Source organism: Hordeum vulgare, chromosome 1H (genome assembly GCF_904849725.1).
Source record: "Hordeum vulgare subsp. vulgare chromosome 1H, MorexV3_pseudomolecules_assembly, whole genome shotgun sequence".
Lineage (NCBI taxonomy): Eukaryota > Viridiplantae > Streptophyta > Magnoliopsida > Poales > Poaceae > Hordeum > Hordeum vulgare.
The window spans coordinates 25,073,608-25,086,879 of NC_058518.1; the positions used below are offsets into that span (position 1 = coordinate 25,073,608).

At 45.8% G+C, this 13,272-nt stretch overlaps 1 protein-coding gene and 1 long non-coding RNA gene across 2 annotated transcripts; one reads left to right on the top strand and one right to left on the bottom strand.

The window, feature by feature from the left end:
• The first annotated feature begins 2,782 nt into the window (after nt 1-2,782).
• LOC123397459 (defensin-like protein CAL1) lies at nt 2,783-3,673 on the top strand. Its single transcript, XM_045092020.1, has 2 exons — nt 2,783-3,121; nt 3,225-3,673. The coding sequence occupies exons 1-2, from the start codon at nt 3,058-3,060 to the stop codon at nt 3,407-3,409; spliced, it is 249 nt and encodes an 82-aa protein (XP_044947955.1). The 5' UTR covers nt 2,783-3,057; the 3' UTR covers nt 3,410-3,673.
• A 5,150-nt stretch (nt 3,674-8,823) lies between these two features.
• Nucleotides 8,824-11,587, bottom strand: LOC123405440. Its single transcript, XR_006611967.1, has 5 exons — nt 11,424-11,587; nt 11,228-11,304; nt 10,893-10,954; nt 10,582-10,662; nt 8,824-9,222 (listed from the first exon to the last, which is right to left on the bottom strand). It is a non-coding gene; the product is annotated as an uncharacterized LOC123405440 (long non-coding RNA).
• Nucleotides 11,588-13,272: the final 1,685 nt, after the last annotated feature.

The following is a 13,272-nucleotide window of genomic DNA, read 5'->3' on the forward strand; positions in this document are numbered from 1 at the left end:
ACTAGTCTAAACAGGCACCAACAATGATCAAGAGGAAAACAAAAATCCTACACTGGCACTAAGTGAACTATTAAGATGTGGTACCCCACCCCAAATGTTCATTCAAACACACAGCAACGACACTCTAGTATTTGGGACATTTCCCTCTTGCATACTTCCTTATTTGCGGTTTATAGGGCTTAAAACTAAATTCTCATGAACCAAGATAGATTATGAGTGGGTGATACATAGTTTTTCAGCACGTAGCACACATCAGGCTCGTTTTTTCTTTTTCGGACCCAACACTATATTCATTGCATGCAGCATGTACGTGAGGGGGTGTTTCTTTACAGGGACTTTTTGCTCTAGGGATTTAAAAAAGCCCCTTTTACTCCTATGTGAAATAAAAACAGGAGGGACTTTTAGGGACTAAAAGGGGGTATTTGGGACTAAAGGAAGAAATTCCTATGAGAGAGTCTTTTTTGCACTTTTTTGACACTTTTCCCAACATTGCCCCTACTTTTAGTATGTCATTTAATAACTTCTAGTACACTACTAGAGTTAACATGATCTTTTTACATGTTATTTAATAATTTTTAGTTCCTGAAAAAAACAAATAGAGACTAGAGACTTTTTAATTGTGATTAAAAAAAAGTTCTATGACTTTTTAAAGAAACAGGACCGACCTGAGTGTTGCTTTCGGCCTTTTTGATGGACGCACCATGGCCACCCACCAGTGTTGATGGAATCCTGCTGTAATTTGCATGCTCCTGACGAGCTGCATGTGGCCTTGCGCTGTTTCCGTCGACGGGCCATTCATGGATAAGGAAATCCAGCCCGTGACTCGATGGACCACTCACCACCAGTTTCGGCGTGGAACTGAAATGGAGTAATGGACCCGGGTACGGGTGGCAACGTGAAACTGCGGAAGGCGCCGCGCGAGGTTCTAGAGAGTTTATGGATGAGAGTTGAAACCCTCTCTTGCGCCGCTCCCGCGGGCGGCTTGGGAGAGGAAAACCTAGCCCGCCGCCAGGAGCCCACCCACCGCAACTACTTCCCTCGTCGCCGCCGGTGTGCACTGTCGGGCAAAGCCCGTGCAGCGGCGGCGGCGGCGGGCCGTTGGTCCCTTCGCACATGCTCGAGCGACGCGGGCGTCTCGATCTGGCAGGGGATGGAGCTCGGCGAGGTGAGGCGCACGAGTGGGGCGAGGTTTCTAGCGCCATGGTGCGCTGCAGGCTGCGCGGATCTGGCGCAGGCGCGTGCAGACGGCACGGGGCTGTGCGGATCTGGCGTAGTCGCCGGTGCGCGAGGCGGAGGGGAGGTGTGGGGCTGCGCAGGCCTTGAGCACGCGAGCGGGCGCAGGTGAGCGCCTTGGCGGTGGTGCGGCGGACCCGACGAGCTGGTGGCCTGGAATGCAACGGACAACGGCGGATCTGGCACGTGGGAGCGCTTGTCTGCAGGGGATCATGGCGAGCAAAGGTGGTGTCATGGCGCGGCGGCCAGATCTGGGGAGTTGCGTCTGTGTGCGCATGGTGGGATGGTCTGGCGACACGGGCCGGTGCGTCGGATGGCTGTGTTCTACACCTGGTTCGATTGCGTTGTGCCATGTGGAGGCAGTGGCGGTGAAGTCGGGGTTACTGGTGGTCTCTCCTTCAAGCGACGGCTGCGCCATCCAATTTGCTTGGTGTTGTACGAGGCTCCCATAGACCAGATCCTGCATGAATTCTGTTGCTCTTGCGCGCCGCGGTGCGGGCAGAGGCTCGCCCAGATCTGCGCACAGAGGTAAAGGACGGCTTGGTCGCCCAGGGCCTGCGGACCGGTCAGATTGACGTGTGCTTGTCGAGTTCATGCGTGCGGCTTCGACGGATTCGTTTTTGGCAGTGTCTGGTTTGGGTTGTGATGCACCGTGGCATTGGTGGCCTCGGATCCTAGGATTGTTGGTGGAAGGCTCGGTTCCGTATGAAAATCTTGCATCGATCTTGTCGTTGCCAGCGATAACGACATCCATGGATGTCGTCTCCTTCCTTGGAGGTATCGTTGTGGAACCGTTTGCCCTTCCTACCAACTGGCGTGAGATTTCTGGGTGAAAACCTAAGATCAGGCGGTGCCAGATCGGGTGACGACGGTGTCCTCGACATCGTTTCTTCTTTGAAGGCGTCACCTTGGAGATCCCGACGATGGATTTCGATGGTAGGCACGATTGATGGTAGAGCTTGGGTTTGTGGTACGGATCTTTCTTTTCTTTGTGCACTGCCCTTTGCCGTGCTTTCCTCCTCTAAGGACTCTTGTAACAGCCTCTTCTGATAAATGAATTTGGCAGTTGACATTCAAAAGAAAAATGTTTTCTATGGATGTAGGATTAGCGGCACCACGCTTTAAAGCGCCCACATTAATATAGTCCCAATCTAAACAGGTCCCAAAAAAATCATATAACGGCAGATCAGGCCGTGCCACTCGTAGGTTTTGGTGACAATGCGGGCATGTTAGGTTTAAAAAAAAAAACTATGCAGGCATAAATAAACTTTGGCAGTCCAGCACGTAGTACTGCACGGTACAGCAGCCTCGTGGGTGTTGCCTCCGACCGACCTCGGTGGCCGCTCCACAGCCACCCATCGGTTTGGATGGAATCCAGCTGTTATCTGCACGCTGTAGGCCCTCGAGTATCATGTGGCCTAGACGACGGGCCATCCGTAAAATGACGAACGAATCCCCTAAAATCCGGCCACGACTGCACTATTTGTCTAAGAAAAAGGAACTATTTTCGCAATCGAACGAGTTTATTGGCCCGCCGTGCTCTGCTCCGCTCCGCTCCATATAGTGCATGTGCTCCTGTCCTGTGTGCATGCACTACGTACAGGGTGAGCAGTAGTAATCAAATCCAAAAGAAGGATTTCTTAATCCCACGACTTAAACAACCAACCCTAATCCGCCGCCCGCCTATCCTATATAAACCCTGCCAGCCCAGCCCATTCTATGCTTCTCACTCACCGGTGTCCTACGAGCAGCTAGCTAGCACAGTCCCCTACCACCACCACCACCAGCCCACTCTATCAGCCTCGGGTGAAGCCGAGCAGATCCATGGCGCAGTCTCGTCGCATGGCCGGGTCCGCCCTCCTGCTGCTGCTCCTCCTCGTCGCCACAGGTACGTCCCGCACACTTCCCAGCGAGCTTACAGTGGTCCATTCCCTCCATGATATGATGCTCTGCTTACTTACTGTGGTGTTGTTGATGTGATGTGCATGCAGAGATGGGGGCGACGACGGTGAAGGTGGCGGAGGCGCGGGACTGCCTGTCGCAGAGCCACAAGTTCAAGGGCACGTGCCTCAGCAGCAGCAACTGCGCCGCCGTCTGCCGCACCGAGAACTTCCCCGACGGCCAGTGCCACACCCAGAACCTCGCCCGCAAGTGCTTCTGCAAGAGGGTCTGCTAGATCTGTTGCTGCTGTTGGTCAGTGCCGTTCGCTAGATCTGTTCGTCAGTAGCTGCCTGCAGTTCGTGTGACTGTTGCCCCGTAATAAAGTTAGGAAATCAATAACCGGGGTCTCGGTAGTTTGTGTTCGCCGCACGTCGTGTTTGTCGATGCTTTGTGTGGTAATAATGTAACAAGGTCGTTGTTCAGTATGGTCTCTCCCTGTGTGTCTTTGTGAGCATCTTCAGAAAGAGCTCCTATTATTATGAAAAAAAAGATTCTCTCATGCTGCACGGGAGGTATCGTGTATGTCTTGGAAACAACTCTAGCATACCCGTATCCGTTCCTGACCCGTAAAATAACCTTAAAATAAGGGTCAAGCGAAAAAGCCTGCCCGATCAGACCCCGCATATCGTCCCGGTCCGCAAAAAATATTAAGGGGCGCGGCAAATTTCCGACCCCAACCTGGAAAAACGCGGTTTTCTCCTCGCGGCTGCGGTGCCTGCATCACAGAAAAGCAGTTGGCGGGAGGGACATTTCAGCCCGCACTATTTTCCCCTTCTTCCGCCACCGCCCCGCCCATATAAGCTGTAATTTTCTCGGAATATTACTGGCCGGAAACATGTAGTATTTACTGGAATGTTTCTGGGGTTTTAAAAAAATATTATATTTTGAACCAAACTTTATAATATGCTTAGATAAATATCCATTATCGCCTGGTCCATTTCCCCAACTGTGCTCAGAATTCCCCAGAAATACTATTGGCAACAGGTAGTATTTACGGTAATTTTTTGGATTTTTTCAGAAAATATTAAATTTTGAACTAAATTTAGAATCTCGTAAAGCTAGATAGAGGGTCTGGTGTCTGGTCCACACGCGCCATGCAGCGCCTGCACGGGGTGGACCTGCCTCCATAGAGCGTTGTAGGAGGGTGAGTGGGAGGGGAAATGCTACACCCACGTAATGTTACGTGAGGTTTCTACGATAAAGGTTGATTTAAAGGTAGTTAATTGAATTAGGATTAATGATTGAGGCCATCCAGGTTGAAATAAGGGAGGAGAAGAGTATTTAGTGAAGGGTTAGTAAGATTACGTAAAAACCTTACGTAGGTGTAGGATTATTGGAGTGGGAGGACAAAAGAATCTGCCGACGGCCGGTACGTAGGGACGTGATTTGGCGGCGGTGAGTTGCTAGCTCGAACGAGTCAACAAAACGAAGGAGAGTAACCACTGACGGCCCCCTACAACAGAATTTTGGCAAGGCCAACAGGGATCCCCCGGTCTTCTTAAACCTAAACACCCTGATAATCTCCCAAGCTTTTTGCGCCCCCTGGATTTGGTTCACGCTCCGCCACTGGGAGTAACGGCGCCTCAAGGAAAGCGAGTCAGGCCGGGCCAAAGCATAGTAGTAGTAAAAAATATGTTTTTCTCAACCTGTTGAAGCCTGCCCGCTCGACTCGCCTCTGCCGTATAAATCATAGTTTTAAATAACCCGTTATAGCCCAGCTATAGCCTTTTCAGCAGGGTGTCGCTAAATGGTATCATTTACAAATATGCCGCTATAGCTGATTTAGAGGCTCGCCGCTATTTACCGTAGCCCGTTATTTAAAACTATGCGTATAATGTGTATTAAGAAAATGTTTTCCATGTATTAGGAAAAAGCAGAAATTTTATTCATTTTATCCATGATTTAGAGGCTGCGCGGGCAGTTATGTACTTCATTTTATTCAGATGAAATTTCCTTTTTCTTTTTGCGAATAAGCAGAAATTTTCTACGGTGTTAATTATTACTGTATATTGCAAGAAAGGTAGAGTACCTCTATATATATCATTTTTCAAATGCTTGATTAACAATTTTAACATAGTTGTGGAACAATTTTCAAATGCATGATTAACATTTTTTTCCAATACAAGATTCACATGTTTTAATATATGGTCAAAACAAACTCTATACACATTTTAAACATTTTCCAAATTCTTGATTAACACTTTTCACATACTTGTTTAACATTTTTTCAAATGCTTGATTAACATTCTTGGAAATAAAAGATTAACATTTTTCAATACATGTTAAAAAAGTATACACATACAAAAAATTTCAAATGTTTGCTTAATTGTTTTACATAGTTGTTCTAAATTTTTTTCAAATGCTTGATCAACTTTTTAGAAATACTTAACCAGTTTTTTTCATACACATTGTATTTTTTTGTAAATGTGACAACCATTGTCTATACAAATTTAACATTTTTAAAAGTCTTGGTTAACAATTGTTTTAATGTTTTATATCGATTTTATTTGTAATATATATAATAAGAATATTATTATAAACAAAAAATTCAAAAACAAAGAAAAAACAAAAACAGAAAACCTGAAAAAACAGAAAAATAAATAGGGTTGTGGCCTCGCGTGTGCTTGGGCTGGCGCATCTAGGGCTTCCCTTAACGCGAGGCTTCCCTCGGTGGCGCACTGGGTTGGCCCATACGCTCGCGCAAGGTCAGCTAATCGTAAGACCGAAATCACTAGTTAAGTATCACTCTTTGCAAATGATACTCTCATGTTGCGACAAGTGTCATACTGCATGTGTGTCACTTGTTGCAACCTAAGAGTTTTCATTTTTTTCGTATATTCTTTTATTCAAAACGTTTTATTTCTCAAATCGTGCGTCCAGACTTCAAACCGTTTTCACCATTAGATTCCGCACGTCGAGATCTTTAAAATTAGATCCTACGTTAATAGGTTTCGATAAACCTTTTTTCCATGAAAAAACCAGGCAAATGTACCTGAACCGAAAGCATGTTTTTTCTCTTACCAGCTGTGCCTCCTGCGAAAGCAAAACCATGCCTCCACAAAAAGCAAATCCATCCCTCTCACGAAACAAAAGAAGAAAAATATTTTTTTTCCCGCGAAAGCATATCTGTGCATCTTTGAGAAGCAAATCCGTATCCCTTGCAAAAAAAAACACGTAAAAAATTAAAATGTTTTTGTTCCAAATCCTAGGAAAAACTAAAGAAAACCCAAAAGTTGAAAAACACCAAAAATCATCTAAAAACCAAAAACACGCTAAAAGGAAAAAAATTCAAAAGAAACACCAAAAGCGCGACACATGGTGGATGCCGTGAATGCGCCAAGTGATGTGCCCTGAGCCCACCCCAAACGACCTTTAAGGAGGCTTCCCAACGAGTGATTTTTGATTAGTTGCTGCCAAATAAGGTTGGCTCGCTATAAGCGAGTTTTAGCAGCGCCCCTACCAGGACACCTCTGTCAGCCCATCTTTCTTTCTTCCTTGTAAACATTGTGACGGTTGAATAAAAGCTTTGTGAAATTGCCTTAATAAAAAACATTTGCCAGCCCATCGCTGAGCTGGAAGGTCACCCTTGACAGACGCTAGTACGAATACTATGAAATCATAGATGGAAGTGTTCTTTTTTCTTCTTGTAATTTTGCTCATGAGTTTAGAAACTCAAATTTCGAGGTCCACAACTTAGCGAAGCAAGTTTTAAAATTAGAGGCTGGCCGACATGTCTGGTTAGGCATCCCTGGCGATCTCTTGTTACCTATAAACTTGGTGCAGTAATAGAGCTTTACGAAGTTGTCTAAAAGAAGTATAAATACTATGGCTGCTTTTGAAAAATTAAGCATAGTATATTCACGCTGTTGTGCCTTCTTGAATTGGGATTAATTCCGGGCACCCTGCAATGTGATGAACATTTATTTTGCAGAATTGGTTACTCTTCAAATGAAAATAATTTATTACATCCCATCTATATTATTCAAATATTTATACTTATAATTAACTTCGTTCTTCAATGCCATGTTTCCCTTGGAGATTTCCTTTATCTTCTTTGTAGTCCTACTATGTACTCCCTCCGTTCCTAAATATAAGACATTTTAGAGATTGCATTATAAACTACATACGGATGTACATATACATATTTTAGAGTATATATTCACTTATTTTGCTCCGTATGTAGTCTTCTAGTGAAATCCTTAAAATGTCTTATATTTTGGAACGGCGGGAGTATGTTTCTTACTCACCATAATATTATTCCTTGATTATTGCTCTCCACAGTCCTACCGTATGATCAAGTTTTCAGTGCTCCACGTTATTTGTTTCTTAAGTTGAAGATTGCACATGAAGATTTTTTAGTCAATTAATTAATACATCGGCTCCATAATCTTCCTACATGACTAAAGTTCTTATGCCCTCACTAATCTCCGCTTTTCCAATAGGCGAGAAGATTCTCCACACTATTTAAAGAGGCGAGTCCATGACAGAGTTGGAGAAGGCAGGCCACTAGATCCCCCATCATCACCTGGAAATGAAGAAACGTACTCACCAAGTTGTGTTGTTTGTTGTGCTACTCGCCAATGCAATCCTGGGAGGATGTTCTTCTTCTATGGCCCCCCTAGAAGTATGGCCGCCCTTTCATGGTCACCTAGAATTTCTCCAGCCAGGTGTAGAGCTCGCATCAAGCAGAAATGCTACAAGCTCTTATGTGAGTAATACATTGCTCATTTACTACCTCCGTCCAAAATTAATTATCGCTCAAATGGATGTATCAATGCTAAATACTACCTCCGTCACGGTTTAGAAGACGTGTTTGGAAGTTCTCTGGAACCTAGGTGGTCATTGATTGGTTGTGAGATGGGTTAAAAAATAGCATTCACACTACGCATGCATATAGGAATAGTATAACGGAGTACTAATTATCTGCTAGGAGTAAATGCAATACGCCTTAAACCTTGTTTATTATGGAAATGCACGTAAATTTACCCGTTTCTTCTAAACCTTGTCTATTGTGGAAATGCAAGTAAATTTACACGTTTGTTCTAAACCGTGACGGAGGGAGTAATGTTCATTTGGCACCAATATTAAATAATTTTCTGCAGATTTTTCCAGCTCTGTACAGGGATTTACTTATTCATTTCTAATGGGGTGTACGTTTTCTCATTGCGTGCTTACAAATATAAAAAAATGACAGGATTATCTCAAAGTTTTTGTCTTGTACAACCGTGAAGTTCGGTATGAGATCTCTACCGTCCCACAACGTGCATTTTGTGTCTTGTGGTGCAATGTGGTATACTCTTGCATTTTAAAATAAACAATAACCTTATTTCTTAATATATATACCATAAAACAATAACTTTATTCAGTTTAATATTAATTGAAAAGGGAGTGTACCCCAGCATTATTTTGTTTCATATTGTAGGTAAAATTTAATTTTACCAGTGCCTTAAAAACTGTGCAGTTTGAAATCTAAGTGCTATTCTTAACTTGTCAATGAACTTTCTTGTTAGAATGGCAGTCTAGCGGATCATATCGCCTGACATGCGTCAACTTGGTTTGCGATGGCTTTCAAAAGACATCACTCAGCATAGCTCCAGGTGGTATCATCAATCCAGTTTCAAGTATCAATGGCACCAAACAATACATCACAGTAAGGTTATTCAAGGTATAATATTAACTCCGAAATGCTACATTATTCTTTTTAGAGAAAAGACCGTGGCTCGACTTTAAATTAATAAAGCCATATGGCAACGGACTAGCACAAACAACGATACCGACAATGATAAACCAACAAGCTCAAAAGGACAGAGTGCTCTAAAACAAGGCCACAACTGGCAAATAGGCACGCAGGCCCACGAACCCACACGGCAAAGGCCAGGCGCCAGAGTAGGGAGACGAAGACGACACCGAATATTAGGAATGCCAGCTAGGAAGGCTGCTGAGCATCAGAGCGTAGACCAGCCAAATATTGCTTGCCGAAGCACGAACGCGGGAAAGCAGAAGCTCCACAGTCGTCTTGCTGCCTTCTTTAATCAGAGATTTCCACTGCTGTAAGAAGATTGAAAATTTGAATTGGGCAGTCAACTGCCTTGTTAGGGAACACTTGTTCAATGGTGAACCTATTACGGGTCGTCCACAGGGTCCAGCACATAGTCGAGAATCCAAACTCCAGCTTGGAGAGATGCGGCGGGTGTTGGCCGTAGCCTGCGGCCATTGGTGGCTTAGCCATACGGAATAGTGGCGCCGACTGACCCGGGAGGACGGGCTGCAGTGGCCCGCCGTGGAACAGGGGGCCGCCAACGCCACCGTATAGAGTCCCACCGGTCCGACGGAGCAGGCGAGTGGCCCGGCCGGGTGCACCGCAGCTAGGGCCGGTAGGGTCGGTTGTATCGTGGCCGGCGTGTAGACGGGCTCGGTGAGTCAGGCCAGAAGCGGGGATGGCAACGGAGGGAACCGCACCTCCTGGATGGGTGCCCCCGGGGTCGGAGGTGGCCCACTTTGCGCGGATGTGGACCACAGGTGCTGCACCGGCGCGAGGTTCGGTGAAGGCGCCACGACAGGGAAGAAGGTCGCGACCAGCTGGTGCGGCGCGAGGCTCCCTGCAAGGGGTGCGCGGATGCCCGCCACGGCGTGGCCGAGCTCCAACAACGCGACGGTCATCTCCACGCAGGAGAGAACCAGGCCAGTTGAGAACGGCGGAGGGCAGGCAGCCTTGGGAGGCGGGCCGGTGACGGCAGCGGCGACCGCCGAAGTGGCCATCGGCGTGGTGGCTAGCAGCGGTGGGGCGGACGCCGACGGAAGGCTGGAAGCGGGCGGCAGGGAAGGCATGGCCGAAGCTGTGCAAGTTGATGCCAAATTGGTAGGAACAGCTTCCCTACCAAGGCGTGATCGCAAGTTGTAGGGGTGCAACGGCGGATGGCGAGGCGGCTGTCGCAGCCGGCAGCACTGTGGTCCCGGGCGATAGGGAGAGAGTTGGGCTCGACTAGGGTTAGAGCACCGGCTCCTTCTAGGAGCCGATCAAAATAGATTGATTTTACTTAATCTCAAAGGTGTTCATTACATGAGTATATATAACTCCTTAGGCTATATCAACTATAATAAACTGGCTAAGCCCCTAACATTATAAGATAAGTGGGCCAGGTTGGCTAACTGGGCCTCCTCCGGTTATAATGTAAACCGGTCATAACAACTGACCATCAAACTAAAGAAAACATTTAATAGAAATTGGCTGCTTGTATAGAAATGACCATAATTGGGCAATGGTAAGAACTGGCTCACATAGTGGAACTTTTCAAACCAATATTAATACATGTCACCACCACTCTCAGCACGTGATATCAAGAGAGACAATTAAGCAGTGCCGACAAATGCACCAAAAAGCCAGATTAGGGCTCTAGGGGGCAATACCATTGTGTTACTTCATATCCTTGCTTGTCGTCGGACGTCTCCTTGTAAATCTTCTCATGGAACTCATGCATGAAGCTGGATCTGTTCTTCCACGCAGTGAAGGTGCTCCCAAGATGAGACTCCTCTAGTTTGTACAAATAAAACTCGTGCAAGTCAACCTAATCTACTGAACTACTCCCTCCATCCAAAATTACTTGTCGCATAAATGGATGGAAATGGATGTATCAAGACCTAAAATACATTTAGATACATCCATTCTTATGACAAGTATTTGCGGACGGAGGGAGTATTTAGCAAGTTTTGAGGATCACCTATAGAAAACTTCTCTGGATTTCCCTCAGATCACCCAAGCATGAACTCAAATAGCTAGCAGCTGCAGAGACAAAAGAAATTATAAATGTAGACTGAGGAACCAAACATGCATGCTATATTTTATAAGCTATATCAGGTATCTTAGCATGACCCAAAATGTCTGAAAAACAAAAGCTACATTGAAATGACAATGACCCAAATTTCCTATATGTTGGTATCAAAAGAATAGCAGGATTTAAAAGCTACATCAATTTATTGGCCACATGATATTATGTTGCACACTATCAGGTACTTCTGAATCACAGTGACTAAAAGAAAAGGTTAACCAACGTACGAGCCTCTGTAATGCAGAAGAAAAGGTTAACCAACGTAGTCCGCGCCTCTGGCCTGTGTTCCTCGTAGTCCGCGCCTCTGTAATGCAGAAGAAAAGGTTAACCAACGTACGAGCCGGCTGAACAACAAAGTTGGAGGGATCACAAGGAAAAACACAAATCAAAACAAGGAAAAACGAGCTGCTCGAGTAAGCTTACCACGAATGGGTCAGCGCAGCGGCGGCGCGGTGGGGTAACCCCACGAGCTCGCCGGCGCTGGCGCCCGCGCCCCCGCCCCCGCCCGGCGAAGCGTCAGCTCCGAGTGGAGGATGTATCCCATCTCCAGGGCGGCCAGCATCCCGAGGATGAGCACGAGAGCCCACATCCCGGGCTTGGCGGCGGGGCAGCTCTGCGGCGCCGCCGCCGCCGCCGTGTACTGCCCCGCGCCGCTGCCGGGCGTGGCCACGCCAAGATCTGCCAAGATGAGACGGATCAGTCGCGAGGCCCAAGAGGGGGGAGGGGGAGCGAAACCGAGCGAGCAAGAACCACCTTGGGCCTGGGCTGCGGGCAGGAGGAGGAGAAGCAGCAGCAGCGTCGCTGCGAGTGGTAGGAAGCGAAGAGAGCGCGCCATCTCGAGTTGGAAGGAAGGGTGGGCTTTGGGGGCTTCGCTGGGTGGTTGAAGAGAAGTAAGGGAGGCCAGGGTCTTAAATAGACCGGACCACGCGCTCATGCCAGAAATTTCGCAACAACAAAAAAAAAATGAAAAAACTACGGGCCAGCAGACGGAGGAGGAAAAACCTGGGCATACCACAAAAGGAGTGATGGTTACATACCACCTGAAAACGTCGTCAACAAACTCCATCCCTCGATTTATATCATTCATTTTTGTTTGTCCGACGTGGAATATTAGTTAGGTTGTGTTCTACAACCACTAGTGTGCACTTTTTAGAGAGAAACCATGTACCGCCTCGACCTCATGAATACTCCTCTGAGAAGCACACGTGATTTCTCCTTTGTCCATACTACACCTAGGCATGGGCAGCCCGGCCCAAACACAAAGCCCAAACGGGCCAGGGCTTTTCGGACCGGGTTTGGCCTTAACGGAAAATAAAAGTTGACAAAACATATTGATATGGGATCTAGTTTCGAAGAACTCGTCGCGAGAAAGCCAATGCTGAAAACGGACCATCCATTGAATTAACGGTTTTATAGATAAAACTTTTTAAATTTCAGACATCAAAAGGGAATCGCACGTTGTCCTTCCCCCACACGGCAACGCTATCAATTAGATTTTCCTAAGATAGATAGGTAGATAGATAGATAGATAGATAGATAGCATGGTATAAAATGATATAGTAACCTTTTCCCATACATGGATGCTGACCGTGGCTTCCGTTTATGTTCCTTTGAGTACTCCATTCCTTTGCTCCCACGGAACCAAATACAGAAATGGCAGAGCGATTGATGTGCCAACTGCTAACTAGTTTGACATTTAACAGTCTTATGTAGTACTATGGTTTTAACTACACTACACTTTTATCCCTGTGACTGAGGAAATTATAGTTTCACTGTAATTTCTAGTTACGTGACATGCTTCGTAATTTTTACTATTTTTCCTCGCCTACGCATTGTTTTGGTATTATAAACATTGTTAGTTGTCGACGTGTTTTTGCGTGAGTGAGTTGATATCGTATGTGTGTATTCTAATTATGCAGAAGCTCGATTTGTGCTCGCCCATCCGTGTGGGGTTGGACAACCTTTACCACGTTAGGTCACCACCCTTTTGCAACATGTCTGATCGCTAGTTTCTAGTAGGTTACTGAAAATTCAAAAAACATAGTAAATTAGGAACGAGTTGTTCTTTTTGCCTTTTGTTCACTTTTATATATTTACACATGAATTTGAACTTGAGATAAAAATTGAGTTTTATTTTAGAAATATTTTCATTTTCGTGTTCTTTTATTTCTATCAATTATCATTTTTTCCCACTTATTAATTAGCTTAATTTATAAAATATTAAATGTGTAATTTAAAAATGTCGTCATGAGTATGAACACAACTAACTTTT